At 45.4% G+C, this 17,398-nt stretch overlaps 1 protein-coding gene across 1 annotated transcript in view; it reads right to left on the reverse strand.

Annotated features, from left to right (window-relative positions):
• Positions 1-17,398, reverse strand: part of ATP8A2 (ATPase phospholipid transporting 8A2) — a 1,219,142-nt gene that overhangs the window by 764,309 nt on the left and 437,435 nt on the right. Inside the window, exon 24 of the mRNA XM_029602569.1 lies at positions 1,229-1,293. Within this exon, the coding sequence (XP_029458429.1) occupies positions 1,229-1,293 (65 nt within the window). The remainder of the gene's footprint in view (positions 1-1,228; positions 1,294-17,398) is intronic.

A 17,398-nucleotide genomic window follows, 5' to 3' on the forward strand; every position in this document is an offset into this window, starting at 1 on the left:
TCTTCATTTATTTTTTTGCAACAAGGAGGTTCTACTTTTGGGTCAGAAGATCAGGAATTTCCCTGATGTATGCAGGCAGACACAACTGAGAAGGAAAAAAATGTTATCTTTTCATGAAATTATTAGTTTGTGGGGGAAGTTTGCATTGCATTATCTAGCTACATGTATCAGTACTATAGATAATAATAGGTATGTATTTTTTGACCCGTGTCAATTGAAAGCTCTTGTGGATAGTCAAATATTGTTTTGCCTTCACATACTCCAGAATTGTAATATAATGGCTTACGTAGAATTGGGGTTTTTTTGGGTTCTTATATTTATTATTATTTTTGACGTCCCTCAGGAGTCCTCTTTTAGCTCCATAATTAGTGGACTTTTTCCTTTTAAAAGGCTAATTTATAATTGTTTATTGTTAGTTTCTTACTTTTTAATGCTGTTAACTAACTAGCTCTTGTATCTGTTTTCAAGCAATTGTTTGCTTATATATTAATTTGAAAATATAAATATAGGGTCTGAAAAATAAAAATAAATGAACATACTTGCCCCCTTTCAGCACTTCTCCCCCACGCAGAGAAGCACAAGAGGTGGAGCTTCCTTTCACCTTGCCCTGGGATATAATACGCTCATAGGGTTACTTTCGCTCAGCCCTTTTATATTCAAAATGCACTTACCTCTACAGCTGCAGATATCTGACATCCGGTGTAATTTTAAAGAAAACCTGTAATATTGCAAATGGCTTCTTCTCCTTTCACCAATATCTATCCCTCTGACTGAATAGAGGTATAGAGAATGAACATTCGATGTTAAACTATGTTCCCACCTCCCTCTTGAATGTTCCACCTCTAGTCAGAAGAGCAACCGAAGCAAATCCCCAAATTAAATCTAGTAAATGCTACAGTACACAAAAACACAATTCATGGTTCAGTCATTTGGTAATATAGCATAATGCCAGTGTTATAGCTATTTTCCATCAAAACATTTTGAGATGTTAGTTATGCAGGTCTTTATTCTAGCACTAAAGACCACAACCATACATCTCAGCAAATAAAATCCCTTTTCATCAAGCTATACATTGTTGATTGGCAGTGTAATTTTCTAAAAATAATTCTATAAGTTTTCCCATAATTCTTGAAGCTAAAGAATGCGATAGGGGTGACTTGATACATTTTCTCTTTGCTGTAGGGATGATCATCTTCAAACTAATATACTAAGAAGACAAATTACTTACATCCAAAGAGTCTTCATTTACCACAATGAGAGACATAGTTGGTGATACTAGTCTGCAAGAGTATCCTGTCAAAAAAAAAAAAAAAAAAAAGAGATATCAGTTAGCTCACAATACTGGTAAACAGAGAAAACCAGACAATAGCCATGCTCAAAATTAAAAACTTAAAGGTGGCAACCAGCTAGCAATATGTTGAAAACCATTGATATTTTTCCTCACTAAAAGGGCTATTTACTAAGCAATGAAGAAAATGGTGCTTGAAGAGCTGTTTTAACATGCATAAAAACTTTGCAGGATTTACTAAACTGCAGTGACCAAGTACCACAGTTTAATAAATTCCTGAGTTTTTCCTTGTGTTGTCACAGCCGGGAACTTCGCGTGATCCTGGCTGTGATCATGCCAGGATCATGTGTTCACACCAGAATTGAAGACCCTCAAGCAGGAACTAAGAAGCAAAGAACACAGATGGCGAAAAAACCCCTCCACTACGACGCTGACCGCATACAAATCACTCATGCATCGCTACAGGAACACTATCCTCAAAACAAAGGGAGATTTCTTCGCCCGAAAAATACATCACTTCATCTTTGACTCCAAAGCCCTATTCTCATATGTCTCTGCTCTCACCAAACCATCTCCTCCTACTATCCCGGATGACCAAGCACTAAGCAAAGCCGCAGAACTTGCTACCTACTTCAAGAAAAAAATCACCAATCTGATCACCCCTCTGATCTCAACCAATCACCAGCCCCCTCCACTTCCCACCTCGTCAATCCTCTGTGATTCAAGATTTGAAATTTTTGAGCCTACATCATCTCTGGAGATAGAAAACATCCTCAAGAAGCTCAAACCATCCTCTCACCCATCAGACCAGATCCCGTCAAATCTACTCATCTCCATCCCGAAAACCATCGCTAAAGCCCATTGCCGAAATCATAAATTGCTCCTTGTCACAAGGGCTAGTACCAGACCCTCCAAAGCTTGCCACTCTCAAACCCCTTTTAAAAAAACCAAATCTATCGGCAGCTGATCCTGCAAACTTCCACCCTATAGCCAACTTACCATTTATTGCCAAACTCTTGGAAAAAATCGTCAACAAGCAACTCACAGAATACCTTGAGGAACACAAGATCCTCGCCCCTTCCCAGTTCGGTTTCCGCAAATCTTTGAACAACAAATCCCTATTAATCTCACTAACAGACACCATCCTCCTGGGCCTAGAAAATAGACAACCGTTTCTTCTCGCCCTTTTAGATTTATCGGCAGCCTTTGACACAGTTAACCACTCAATACTCCTTGACCGCCTAGCAGACATAGGCATCACCGGAGTGGCCCTCAGCTGGTTTAAATCTTTCCTAAGCAACAGGTTTTTCAAGGTCAGAATTAACAACAAAGAATCCCACCCGGTCAGCTCCACTCTGGGTGTCCCCCAAGGATCGTCTCTCTCCCCAACCCTTTTCAACATCTACCTCCTCCCGCTCTGTAACTTACTTGCAAACCTAAAGCTAACTCACTATGTCTACGCCGACGACGTTCAAATACTCATCCCAATCACGGAGTCCCTCACCAAAACCCTCAGCTTCTGGGACAGCTGCCTTCAGTCAATCAACCACCTTCTCACCAGCCTTAATTTAGTTCTAAACACCAATAAGACGGAGATCCTCATCATCTCCCAGGACGACAACTATGGATCAACCCATATCCCACCTTCATCCCGAGTAAGTCTCTCCCAACAAGTGAGAGACCTGGGTGTCATCCTGGACAACCACCTAAACCTTAAAAAATTCGTTAACAATGCCACTAAGAAATGTTTCTTTAAACTTCAAGTCCTAAACAAATTGAGACCCCTCCTCCACTTTCAAGACTACCACACGGTACTCCAATCCATCATTTTTTAAAAAATGGACTATTGCAACTCCCTTCTCTTCGGACTCCCAGCCAACCACATCAGACCACTGCAGATGGTACAGAACTCGGCCGCTAGGATCTTGACTAACACCAACATAAAAGAACACATTACCCCTATCCTTCGGAACCTCCATTGGCTACCTATCAAATTCAGAATTCTCTACAAAGTCCTAACGACAATCCACAAAGCCCTTCACAATCTTTCTCCTCTCGATCTCAAGATCCCTTTGCGGTCCCACTCCTCCTCCAGACCTGTGAGAAGCACCTACAAAGGCACTCTATACTCCCCCCCAGCCAAGACCTCTCTAAGGAAACGTGCTCTATCGACAGCCGGTCCCCCTCAATGGAATGCTCTCCCCCCGGACCTTCATCAAGAACCGTGCCCACTGACTTTCAAGAAAAAGCTCAAAACAGGGCTATTCAGCCTAGCTTTTCCCCATGCTGACAATCATTAAAGACACTTAAAGACGATTAATACTTGTTTAATGATGCTTAATGGCAAACACTGACGTTTATTGTGCTTTTAAGGACGACAGTTTAATGTACACCCACCAGTCTATTTATAATTTATAATTTGTTTGTTACTTCTATCTCTGAATCTACTGTTAATTTCTTGAACTATCATTATGGTTGGCATTACACCTGATTGTTATATTAGTAGTTTGTATTTACCCCAGTTATTTATCTTCATGGACCCCAGTTACATTTTCCCCTGTTCCATGTAATGCTCTTATGCAACATATACAACTACTGTTTTAATGTAAACTGACGTGATATGTATTTGCTACATGAACGCCGGTATATAAAAATTCAAAATAAATAAATAAATAAAATAAATGCATGATGGGGCTCCCCCATCCAGGGGCTGTCATCTTTTAAATGAACTGCAAAGCACAGTAAAGGGCCCCCATCCCCAAGACCCAAAATTGCTGCTGCTCTATTGGAACCCTGTGATTCCCCACTCAGACTCCCCCCTCCCAAGCCACAATCCCCAAGCTAGAAGCTCCACACCTAATTAAAAATGCCTCTCTTTCCTCTGCCCTGCAGAATCCCTCTGGAAAAATCCCTTGGGATCCAATGTATGCAACAGTGAGCCCACTTGCTCCTACCCTGTCTGCATCATTTTTCAAATTAGCACCAACTGACCTCAGGTTCTCCTTCTCCCTCTTGTTTGGGCAAAAGATCTCATGGCATCAACTGATATCATTTGAAAAAAAATGGGAGAACTCCTGTCCCCACTAGATACCCAGGGATTTTTCAGTAAGATTGAGGAGGAATCTGGAAGTGCTTGGAAAAGTGGGGTGAAATTTTTAAACAAGGGGTTGTGCTTATGGAAGGTATTCAGTTTCTTTTTTTTTTTTTACAGCCAGGGTGAAATTGCTGAGGGAGGTGGGCGTCGTGAGGCCCTACTAGATCAGCAACAGTTTTGGGACATGGTGGAGGGGACAGGTCTTTACTAGGCCTTGTGGTCCTTTTAAATGTAGCACCCCAGATCATCAGTAAGTCAGAATTTATGCAGCTAAGTGATGTTGAACGTGCAGTTTTTTTACTTTATATGTTAAAAATATACACATGGAAATTTTAAACATGAAATTTACATAGAAACACAGAAATGATGGCAGAAAAGGACCAAGTGGTCCAAATGGTCCTTTTCAATCTGCCCAGCAAGCTAATGGTAGTATGTGCTGCGCCATGCAGGTTACCCCCATGCTTATAAGTTTCCCAGCCGTAAAAGTCAGGGCTCTCGTTGGTTACTGTTTGAATCCAATTCCCCTTTACACTGAAGCAGAAAGCAATGTTGGAGGTGTATCAAAGAATCAAGCTTATTGGTTAAGGGTAGTAAACGCCGCATCAGCAAGTCACCTCCATGCTTATTTGTTTCCCCAGACCTTAAAAGTCGTAGCACTCATTGGTTGCTGTATGAATCATATTTTCCTTTTCCTCCTGCTGTTGAAGCAGAGAGCCATGATGGAGTTTCATCAACAGTATAAAGGCTTACTAGTTAAGGGTAGTAACCACCACACCAGCAAGATACACAATGTATTCTTTTCTTCATTTCCATCCTTTAGTCTTTAGGGATCCACAATATTTATCCCATGCCCCTTTGAATTCTTTCAATGTTTTGGTTTTCACTACTTCCTCCGGAAAGGCATTCCAAGCATCTACCACCCTCTCCATGACGAAATATTTTCTGACATTGGTTCTGAGACGTCCTCCCTGGTATTTCATTTCGTGAATCCTAGTTCTACTGATTTCTTTCCAATGGAAAAGGTTTGATGTTTGTACATCATTAAAACCTTTCAGGTATCTGAAGGTCTGTTTCATATCACCTCTATGCCTCCACTCTTCCAGGAAATACATGTTCATATCCTTCAGTCTCTCTTCATAGGTTTTCTCATACTGAACCCACACCATTTTGGTGGCTCTTCTCTGGACTGCCTCCATCCTATCTCTATCCCTTTTGAGATAATGGCTCCAGAACTGAACATGTGTACTCCAGGTGAGGCCTCACCAAGGACCCGTACAAGGACATTACCACCTCTTTTTTCTTACTGGTTATTCCTCTCTCTATGCAACCCAGCATTCTTCTGGCTTTAGTTATTGCTTTGTCAAATTGCTTTGCCATCTTCAGATCGCCAGACGCTATCACCCCAAGATCCCACTCTTAGTATGTGCATATCAGTCTTCACCCCTCCCCCCCCCATCCAATTCAGCTCTTTTGGATTACCGCATTCCAGACGCATTACTCTACACTTCTTGGCATTGAATCCCAGCTGCCAAATCTTTGACCATTCTTCAAGCTTTCATAAATCACTTTTCATTCTCTTTAGTCCTTTAGGTGTGTCTACTCTGTTGCAGATCTTGGTACCTTCTATCCCATTGAGGGCCGCAAACCAATCTGATTTTCAGAGTAACCCTAATGAATATACATGAGATAAATTTGCATGCACTGCCTCAATTGTAGGCAGATCTGTTTTATGTATATTCATTAGAGATATCCTAAAACCCAGACCAGTTTGTGGCCCTCAAGGACCAGAGTTGGACAACCCTGTTCTATCCCTTCTGCAATGTTGCTCACAAAGATATTGAACAGAACCTGTCTCAATTCCATTCCCTGTGGCACTCCACTTAACACGGCACTTTCTTCAGAGTAGATTCCATTAACCATTACATACTGTTTTCCATCAGTCAAACAGTTTGCAATCCATACCACTACCTTGGCGCTCACTCTCAAGCTTCTCATTTTGTTCACAAGCTTCCTATGCGGTCCAGTATCAAAAGCTTTACTGAAATCCAAGTAGATTACATCAAGCTCTCTTCCTCAACCCAGTTCTCTAGTCATCTAATCAAAAAAATCAATCAAATTTGTCTAACAGGACTTTCCTCTGATGAATCCATTTTGTCTCGGGTCCAGCATCTTACCAGATTGTACATAGTTCAGTATCTTTTCTTTCAGCAAAGTTGCCATTAATTTTCCCACCACCAAAGTGAGGCTAACCAGCCTGTAGTTTCCAGCCTCCTCTCTGCTACCACTCTTATGGAGCGGGACCACAACTGCTCTTCTCCAATCTCACGGCACCACTCCCATTTCCAGGGATCTGTTTGAACAGGTCATTTAGCGGACATGCCAGGACATCTCTAAGTTCTCTTAGTATCCTGGTATCTGATTCAATTTTAAAGCAGACTGGTGTTCGATTGGTCGGGATTTGAAGAAGCATGAGGGGTTTTTTTTGGGTGCACTTTTGAAGGTAGCTGTCACTTCAGTTGCATTTTGGAGGCATCCCAGGCTGAGATTTTTCTCCCACCATCCCTCCCTATTCTACTAGTGTGGGTTTGCATGCTGAAGTTGGGATCATGTTGAAGTGGTGAAGGTAAACACAAGCATACAAGCACACATTTGGTGATTGTTAAATGCAAAGTTTATGACCTGAGTGATTGATGGGGGGAGAGGGGCATGTAGCTGGGGGGCTGTAAATGAGGCAGTTAGTGTTCAGTGTGGCACTGGTCAAACAGTGGGTACTCTCCTGCTGGGATGTGGTGAAGACTGGTACATGGTGATGGGCTGCCAGGGGAAGTTGGCAAGGTTGGGGTAGGGGCTTCACAGCATGTCACTGGGATCGTGATGGCAGGTTGCATGATGAATCTTATGTGCAGTGAAAATATGGGGGAGGGTGTACGGGTGGTTGTGTGTTTTGTGTATTGTTTGGCTTGGGTTATGTTTTAATGCAAATAAACTATGGTCTTTGTAAACCTATTACAGTGTGCAGTGTTTTTGTTGGAGGGAGGGAGAGTGGGAGGAAGACATAGGAGTCCCGCCTTATGCATGTTATTAAAATCCCTTAGCTGGTGTCAACCAACATGACTGAGTTCAGAATTTGCAGGGACATTGTAAGGATGGAAGCAGTTCAGAAAAGGTCCACTAAAATGATATATTGCCTCTGAAATAAACCCTACAAAGAAAGGCTTAAGATTCTCAAAATGTACTTGCTGAAAGAAAGAAAGGACAGGACACGATAGAAACTTTCAAATGTGTGACAGGTTTCAATAAAGTATGGGAAAGCGAAACATTCAATGGAAGAGGAAATTCAAGGGCAGAGGAGGATAAGCTGCAAGGAGAAAACATGAGAAAAAACTCTTTTACTGAGATACTTGATTGCTCACCTGGAGCAGCCCACCAGCAGAGGAAGTGGCAACTAAAACTGTGATGGAATTTGTCACCAAAGTACGATGCTAAAAGGCTGGTGGGGGCAGCGGGTAACAGGCAGAAAAAATGCAAGCAAAGGACACACTAGAGGACAGTTATGGACACTGATAGTAGCTGCGAACTTGAGAGACTAGGTGGGATACATGGGTGAAAAGAACTGGTGTTGGCTTAGGCAATTGAAATGTATACGTATATCTACTGAAAGTGGTAGAACACCAGAAAGGAGGAGTCTTATTTTGGGCAGACTGGATGGGCCTATTGGTCTTTATTGGCTGTCATTTACTATGTTATCATGGTAGAATTCTGTGTGCTCCTGCTATGAGTTACATCTGCTTCTCACTTTTGAAGAAAGTCCTCCAAATATTGAATTAAAAAGCAGTTGGGGTTTTCAAGTTAGGCTGAAAAGACTTAAAAAAATATTTCCCTACATGCCAGGCACATGATATTCTATCCCCAGGGAATACAGGCAGTTCTCTCTGGTAGACTGTTACAAATTTAGTATAAATAATGCAAAAGCATTTTCAAGTTGTGTTTTAGTTTGCACAACAGCTGCCACAGCCAGTAGTGGTTATTAAATTGGCACTCACTGCCTCATTTCATGTCTTACAAATCAAACAAGACAATGTTTAACCACTGAGGCTGGATAAAACAGTCCTATAGAGGGTGATAAGCTTCTGCAAAATGTTTCCTAGTGACTGTGGAATGACAAAGAAAAGAAGTATAAAACAGCTTCAAGCCCCAATTTACTTTTTCTTTTTTTTTTAATGTTATGGTATAATTAAAAGCTTTTTTAACCAGGCATATCAAAACTACAAAGCAAATGTGTAAAAAAATAATTAAAAGGACAACTTACTATTTACAAACAGATCGATACTCTAAGGCCGCGGTAGAAACAGTGCGACAGTGCCGGGCGCACCAGCGGTTGCCGCACGCACAGTGCAGCTCACCTACCGCTCGATCCCGTATGCAAATAGCTTGCAAATGCAAGCTGCGTCTAGGAAGCGTACGTGAAGCGTTAGGCCCGCGCAACCCATTTTACTGTATAGAGTGCCTATACAGTATCCTGGGTGCGCTGGCCTAACGCTTCATGGCCATGCTGGTATCTGTCATTTCAAATGTCATTTCAAATGACATTTGAAATGACAGGTACCAGGAAGTGGACAGTTATGTTCTCCGATGCTCGACAAACTTTCCCCCAGCCCCCGCTCACCTGCCCTGGCCGCGTCCGGTCTCCGGTGCAGCCCCAGTCCTGTCCCCTCCTCCCGAAGCAAAAAAAAACCCGAAAAAGTAGCAAGAGAGCGAGGGGAGAGACGGGCAATCCTAGGCTCGAGCCTGCTAGTCCCTTCTCCTCTCCTCCCGAAGCAGGGCGCAAAAAGCAGCCTTGCTCCGGGAGGAGGGGGGGGGCAGTTTAAAGCGACGAAGCGACTTACTTTTGCAGCCCCCCCCCCCTCCGGACATCGGCGACGACCGCGGCTCCAGCCTCCAGCTGTCAGACAGACGCATCGCACGTGGGAAAGCGGCCCCTATGCGTGCAATTGGCTGCTCAAGACGTGACGTCACATGCCGTGACACCAAACGTTGTGACGTCACGTCTTGAGCAGCCAATTGCACGCATAGGGGCCGCTTTCCCACGTGCGATACGTCTGTCTGACAGCTGGAGGCTGGAGGCAGGAGCCGCGGTCGTCGCCGATGTCCGGAGGGGGGGGCTGCAAAAGTAAGTCGCTTCGTCGCTTTAAACTGCCCCCCCCCCCTCCCGGAGCAAGGCTGCTTTTCGCGCCCTGCTTCGGGAGGAGAGGAGAAGGGACTAGCAGGCCCGAGCCTAGGATTGCCCGGTCGTCGTCGCTGATGTCCGGAGGGGGGCTGCAAAAGTAAGTCGCTTCGTCGCTTTAAACTGCCCCCCCCCCCTCCTCCCGGAGCAAGGTTGCTTTTCGCGCCCTGCTTCGGGAGGAGAGGACAAGGGACTGGCAGGCCCGAGCAACTTACTTTTTGCAACCCCGATCAGACCTCTCCTGCCTCCCGCTGCGCGACTTACTTTTTGCAGCCGTCCGGCCATCTGGAAGAAGGTATCGCGGCTCCCCTGCCTCCCGGAGGCGAAGATGGATGCCAACACGGGGGAAAGCGGCTTCTGTGCATGCAATTGGCTGCTCAAGACGTGACGTCACATGCCGTGACGCCAAACATCGTGACGTCACATCTTGAGCAGCCAATTGCATGCACAGGGGCCGCTTTCTCCCGTGCTGGCATCCATCTTCGCCTCCGGGAGGCAGGGGAGCCGCGATACCTTCTTCCAGATGGCCGGACGGCTGCAAAAAGTAAGTCGCGCAGCGGGAGGCAGGAGAGGTCTGATCGGGCCTCTCCTGCAAAAAGTAAGTTGCAAAAAGTAAGTTGCTTCGCCGCTGTCAGTGTCTCTTCTCCCCTCCACCCGGAGCAGGGCGCGAAAAGCCGCCTTGCTCCGGGAGGAGGGAAGAAGAGACACTGACAGTGAAGCGGCGAAGCGACTTACTTTTTGCTTTTACGTTTTTTTTCGCTTTTTTTTTTTTTTTTTGCTTCGGGAGGAGGGGAGAGGACTGGGGCTGCCCCGGAGACCGGCACCCATGATCGCGGCCGGGGCAGGTGAGCGGGGGCTGGGGGAAAGCTTGCCACCTACCCTTACCCCTGCCTCTACCGCAAGGGTAAGGGTAGGGGTAAGTTAGCAGGTTAAACGCGCGACAAAACGGCAGGGAAAGATAGCGATAGTCGGGGCGCGGGTTACGGGATGCTAGGGAATAGCTAATTCGCTCGTTTGCATGCAATATACATGCCGCGTGCGGAAGGGGTTGGCCGGGGATTTTAGGACGCGGTAGGAGTAGGTTAAAGTGGATTCGGGATCGCAGGAAGGGATAACGCGGCCGGAAAGTGAGTAAAACGCGGCTTAGGAGCAGGGTAAACGCGGCCGCACTTTACAGGATAGACCTGTAGATTAGCTAGCAAACAGAGTAGGCTTTTGTATCCAGGATGCGTGACGTCATCACAGGGGGACGCCCCTGAGGTTCGCGCCAAAGAAGGAATAAGAAGCAGGGACACGCGGTGCGCGCGCCCTATGGCAGCTGAACAACATGGCAGGATGCAGCGCCCAAGCCGGACCGGGGACGCCGGAGAGGACGGCAGGCAGACGTCACGGCAGCCAGACGTTCATCAACCGCGGGAGGAGTTGCCAAAGAGGTAAGGAGGGCGGAGTGGAGATGTCGGGCAGCGACAGTCGTAACAGTACTCCCCCTTCAAAGGGCGGTCTCCTCTGCAGGTACCAGGTTTAGGCTTCAAAGGATGCGCGAGATGAAATTGACGGAGCATCTCTTTATCAAGGATGTTAGCCAGAGGCTCCCAAGAGTTTACTTCGGGGCTGAAACCTTCCCAAGAAAGAAGGTATTCAAGTGTTTTACCTCGTCTTCGGACATCAAGAATCTCTTCGACTTTAAATTCCAGGTCATCTTCTGCGTTGATGGCAGGTGGTTCCTGAGTCTTGGAAAAGAATTCACTGAGTATGAGAGGTTTCAAAAGTGAAACGTGAAAAGCGTTGTGGATGTTTAGTCCAGGTGGTAGCTTCAGACTGTAAGTGATGTTGCCAAGACGTCGGAGGATTGGAAATGGTCCAATGTAGCAAGGAGCAAAACGAGTGGAGGGTAACTTCAGTCTGAGATGTTTGGTAGATAACCAGACTTTGTCACTGGGTTTGAAGACAGGCGCTTGAGAATGGTGAGCATCATAAAACGTCTTAGCACGGTCACTCGCTTTAACTAGTATGTCTTTCGTCTGAGTCCACAGGTTATGGATTTCACCAGCAGTAGATTGAGCTGCTGGGGACGTCACTGAGAGTTTCAGTGGAAGTGGCAGTGTTGGAGAGCATCCATATACCACTTCAAAAGGTGTTGATCCAGTTGATGTTGCTGGATGAGAATTAGAGGTGAATTCAGCCCAAGGTAACAGTTCAGCCCAGTTATTCTGATGACAACTCACATAGGCTCGAATGAACTGTTTTAGAGTTCTATTCATCCATTCTGTTTGGCCATTTGATTGCGGATGATAGGCTGAAGTGTAGTCTAGAGAGATGTCGAATAACTTGCACAAAGCCCTCCAGAAACTTGCCGTGAATTGAGATCCTCGATCTGAAACAATGTGAGTTGGTAGGCTGTGAAAGCGAAAAATGTGCGATATGAAGAGCTTTGCAAGCTCCAAGGCTGAAAGTAAGCCAGGCAGCACCACGAAATGGGCCATCTAGCTGAAGCGATCAACTGTTACCCAGATGGTATTCATTCCTCCAGAAAGAGGTAAGTCGACTACAAAGTCAGTAGCGGTATGTGACCAGGGCTGTTCTGGAACTGGCAGCGGTTGCAGCAATCCCCACTGTTGGCCAAAAGCAGGTTTGTGTTTGGCACAGTTGGTACAAGATGCCACGTAGGATAGGGTATCTTTCTTGATAGTAGGCCACCAACAGAACTTCTGGATCTTGAACAGGGTGCGGCGTTGACCAGGATGGCCAGCCATCTTGGAATCGTGCGCCCAAAAGAACACTTTCTTCCTGAGATGTTTAGGCACGATGGTCTTACCAGCAGGCACAGAATGTGTAGTCGCCAAGATGACTCTCTTCAGGTCAATTATGTGCTGAGGTTCTTCTCTAGATTTTTAGGTCCGTGAATACGGTTATTTGATGTTGAGCGCCTTCAAGCCAAGGCCGCCATTCCTCAAATGCTAGCTTAATAGTCAAGAGCTCTTTATCTACGATTCCATAGTTCTTCTCTGCCGGGGAGAAATGTCATGAGAAGAAAGAGCAGGGATGTAAGGATTTAGAGTCTCCAGTTTGGCTCAATACAGCCCCCACGCCGACATCCGAAGTGTCAACTTCTATGATAAATGGCTTGTTGGGGTCAGGATGCTGCAAGCATGGTTCCGTGGAAAAGGCAGTCTTTACTTTCTCAAAAGCGGAAATGGCCTCCGCAGACCATTTGAAGCGTTGGCACCCTTGCGGGTCATTGCAGTCAAGGGTACTGTTAAAGAAGAGTAGTTCTTTATAAAGCTTCTATAATAGTTGGTAAACCCCAAAAATCATCTCAGGGCCTTCAGGATGATAGGTTGGGACCAGTTTTTGATACTCTCTAGCTTTTGAGAGTCCATCTTGAAGCCATCTTTAGACACGGTATAGCCAAGAAAAGGCACGGAGTCTTTATGAAATTCGCACTTGGATAGTTTGGCGTAGAGCCAGTGTTCACAGAGTCGGAGTAGTACTTGCTTGAAATCCTCTAGATGAGTGGGCAAATCCTGAGAAAATATCAAGATATCATCCAGGTATACCACGACACTCTTGTACAACAGGTTCCGCAAGATGTCATTCATCATGTTCTGAAATATAGCGGGTGCGTTGCACAGGCCGAAGGGCATTACTAAGTACTCAAAATGGCCGTCTCAAGTGTTGAAGGCTGTTTTCCATTCGTCGCCACTGCGAATGTGAACTAAGTTGTAGGCCCCCTTCTGGTCAAGTTTTGAGAATATTTTGGCCCCCTGAAGCCAGTCAAACATCTCTGAGATTAAAGGCAGGGGGTAGCAGTCTTTAATCATGATCTCGTTCAGACCTTGGTAATCGATACAAGGACGTAAGGTACCGTCCTTCTTCCCTACAAAGAAGAAGCCTGCGCCGGCTGGAGACTTTGATGGTCTAATAAACCCCTTCTGTAAATTCTCCTCGATGTATTCAGACATCGCCTTGTTCTCAATCGCTGACAGTGGATAGATACGTCCTTTAGGAGGTTCAGTATTGGGTTTCAGTCTTATGGCACAGTCATAGGGCCTATGCAGAGGAAGAATATCAGCAGCTTCTTTGGAAAACACATCACTAAAAGATGCGTATTGGGGCGGAAGTCCCAGCATCACTGGAGTTGTAGGCATGCAGATGACAGGAGCAATCTCCTTAAGGCACTTCCCATGACAACCTGGGCCCCAGCGGGAGAGTTCCAAGGATGCCCAGTCAAATTAGGGTTGGTGCAACTGCAACCAGGGTAACCCCAGGATGATAGGATACATGGCCTTCTCTAACACAAAGAAGGGAATTGACTCGGTATGGAAAGCACCGGTGCGAAGAGTTACCGGTACAGTTTGGCAAGTCACATCACCCGGTAAGGGCTCCTCATGGATGGAAGATAGGAGAAGTGGAACCTTCAAAGTGACGAGGGGGATCCTCAAATTCCACTAGACGTCGAAGAATAAAGTTGCCTCCTGCCCCTGAATCCACCAGGGCAAGAGTTTGAAACTCAGACGGTCCGCAGATCAAGGAGCCTGGGAGAGAGAGCGGAGGAGAGGGCGTTGTAAGGCCTAAGAACAGTCCTCCTGCAGGACTTAGGCCCATCCGTTTCCCGGACGAATTGGGCATGTTGGGACATCGTGACCAGCCTGTCCGCAGTACATACACAGACCATGCCTCTTCTGAAGTCAAATGACTGTGACCAAGTTGCATCAGTTCATCTCCACTAGCAGCAGGAATTACTGGAACCATCCGAGGTGCAGGTTTAGCACTAGCCTCCTTCTGACCTGGTCCTCTATTAGGCCGGAGTTCTTTCACCTTATCACGAAGCCGGTGGTCGATCCTAGTAGCCAAAGCCACTAGTTCATCCAGCGAGTCAGGTGTTTCACGAGCGGCCAGCTTGTCTTTCAAGCAAGTATCCAGGCCTCTGAAGAAGAGAGTCTTCAGGCATTTGCGGTCCCAGCAGAGTTCTGTAGCAAGAGTCTTAAACTCTATCGCAAAATCAGCCAGTGGACGGTTGCCTTGCTTCAGGTCCACCAGAGCAGAACCGGCAACGGTCACTCGGGCAGGATCATCGAAAACGGATTTGAATAAGTCCAAAAATCCATCTATATCCTGCAAAATAGGATCCTTGCTTTCCCACAGTGTAGAGGCCCAAGAAAAGGCCCTTCCATCAAGATAAGATAGAATGTAAGTAGTCTTGGTAAAAGCTGTGGGAAAGTGAGAAGGCTGTAATGTAAAATGCATGCAGCACTGGTTTAGAAAGCCCCTGGTCTTCTAAATCTCTCCAGAGAAACGAACTGGGGCAGCCAGCGGTACAGCAGTCTTTAAAGTTACTTCAGGTAACTGACCATCATTACTGGAAGTAGCGCCTTGGGTCTTCTGTGCGTGCAGCTGATGAAACGCTGAAGTGAGTTTCTCCAATGCGTCTTGCTGTTCAGAAATGAGCAGGGCCAGGCCCGGAATGGCCTGAAGGACATTGAGCTGTGCCGGATCCATGGAGTTAGCAATCTGTTATTGTTTGTAAGGTTTTGGGTGGACCCTTGAACACTGTGGCAGATGACCACGCCCACGTACGGAAGTCCCATTAGGGGCCACAGGTCAGGCTCAGCTTTAGGACACACAACACAGAATTATCTTTTATTAAACAGAGTTGAGAAGCCACCAGAGATGGCAGTAGTGAGTAGAGATGAAGCCCGGCTGGGCTTGTAGTCCCTCAGGACATTGGAACAGCGATCCCTCAATAGCCGTGCTGTAGTGGAGAGAAACTGAGATAGTGAGTACAGTGGAGCATACACAGGGTTCTGGTATAGAGCCTCATTGGTTGATTACTCACACAGCGGTCTCTCCCGGAAAGTAACACAGAAGCTGGAATAGAGGCAGGCCCTCGAGGAGCGAGTACCTGGTTCCAGGGAACAGCTCTGAGAGAATATAGATGGTAACTCACTGATGGTGTAGGCAGCAGGTTCTTCCAAGCAGAAGTGAGCTCAGGTAGCAAGTCCGGGAATCTGGGCCCTTGAGGAGCGAGTACCAGTTCCAGACAGCGACCTGAAAGAAAAGAGAGAGGCCTCCGAGGAGCGGGTACCCCAATAGAGTACGTCCAATTAAGGAGAGGCAGAGTAGCTAGGTACGGAGAGCGAATCCCATCCGTAAGGAGTCCCTTCACTCCCTTGCTAACTTGATTAGCTAGCAAACAGAGTAGGCTTTTGTATCCGGGATGCATGACATCATCACAGGGGGACGCCCCTGAGGTTCGCGCCAAAGGAGGAATAAGAAGCAGCGCGCGCCCTATGGCAGCTGAACAACATGGCGGGATGCAGCGCCCAAGCCGGACCAGGGACGCCAGAGAGGACGGCAGGCAAACACCGCGGCAGCCAGATGTCCATCAACCGCGGGATGAGTCGCCAAATAGGTAAGGAGGGCGGAGTGGAAACGTTGGGCAGCGACAGTAGTAACAGTTACACAAAGGTAGGCTGGGAAAACTAGTGGACTCATTGGTCAAACTGGATATTTTCTTCGTGCACATATGGTTTAAAATTTGCTTACCTGCATGCATTAAAGCCAAAAAATTCTTAAGAAAGATACACGATTTAAGTTTGCTCATGTAGCTGCTTAAAATTAGGAGCACACATATGCACGCCTTAAGCATTTTAAAAAGCATGTGCGCAATTGTGCAGATAATTTAAAATTCCAGCATAAGTACATTTGTGCCCACATTCGCACAAGCATGGGCACCATATGCTCGTTTTAAATTTACCAACCCAGTGTGTATGTGTAATTTTACACGTGTATTAGTCACAAAATTTTCTAAAGGACTAGTTCTGCGGGTAAAGCACTCCTCTACTTGCAGAAGTCCCTTTGAAAATTACCTGCATATAGGGCAGACAATTTTATAAAAGTCCATTTCCACAGATAAAGCACTGTTTCCACATGGAAATGGATTTGAAAATTACTCTCCCTGTGTCTTGAGCAGCATAGGAAAAGTTCTCAGATCCGGAAGGAACATCATGTCACTGCCGCAGATAGATGATCTTGAGAGAACAGCTGCCTGAAATACAAGCCGAATGTAGTAACAAAGGTGGAGAGGAGATAGCTTTCGTATATATATATATATATATATATATATGAGAGTTATCCATTTTCTACCTTTGCAACTACATTTGGCTTGAATTTCAGGCAGCTGTTCTCGTAAGATCATCTATATACTATATATATATATGCTACTGTCTGAATTTTGATCTCAAATAAATGGAAAAGAGAACCCTGGGATCCAGATGAATATAGTTTCAGCTTTCTTCTGATTAAGCCACTTATACTATATACACTATATCCTTTGCAATTATTATTCAGAATGTTTCACGGACTAATCCAGTTTATACTATTGATTTTACTTAATACTGGTAAGAAAGCAATACAGCTTTACTACACATAAGCAACATATAGGCTGAAACTACCTCACTGACAAAAACTTAGGCCTGCTGCATAAAACAAGTCCTCTATCTAATACAAAGACTCTGAGATTTTTTAATCGAAGTTGGAAAGATACAAAGTCCTACAAAGTAAGTGATCCTTGTTTATCTTAAGGTTCATCATTATACTAAGTATCATCACTTTTTGTATTTTATAATTTCCAAAAAAAACAACCCATTTTAAAACTTCCATATCAAGTAAAATAATGGGTAATTTTAGCAAGAGGTGTGTGCCAATACAAATTTAAAATCTACACAAAAATTATGCTTGTGAAATCACAACCATACCTAGAAACCTTTGGATTCTGCTCACCTTGACATTT

Source organism: Rhinatrema bivittatum, chromosome 5, assembly GCF_901001135.1.
Source record: "Rhinatrema bivittatum chromosome 5, aRhiBiv1.1, whole genome shotgun sequence".
In the NCBI taxonomy this organism is placed as follows: Eukaryota; Metazoa; Chordata; class Amphibia; order Gymnophiona; family Rhinatrematidae; genus Rhinatrema; species Rhinatrema bivittatum.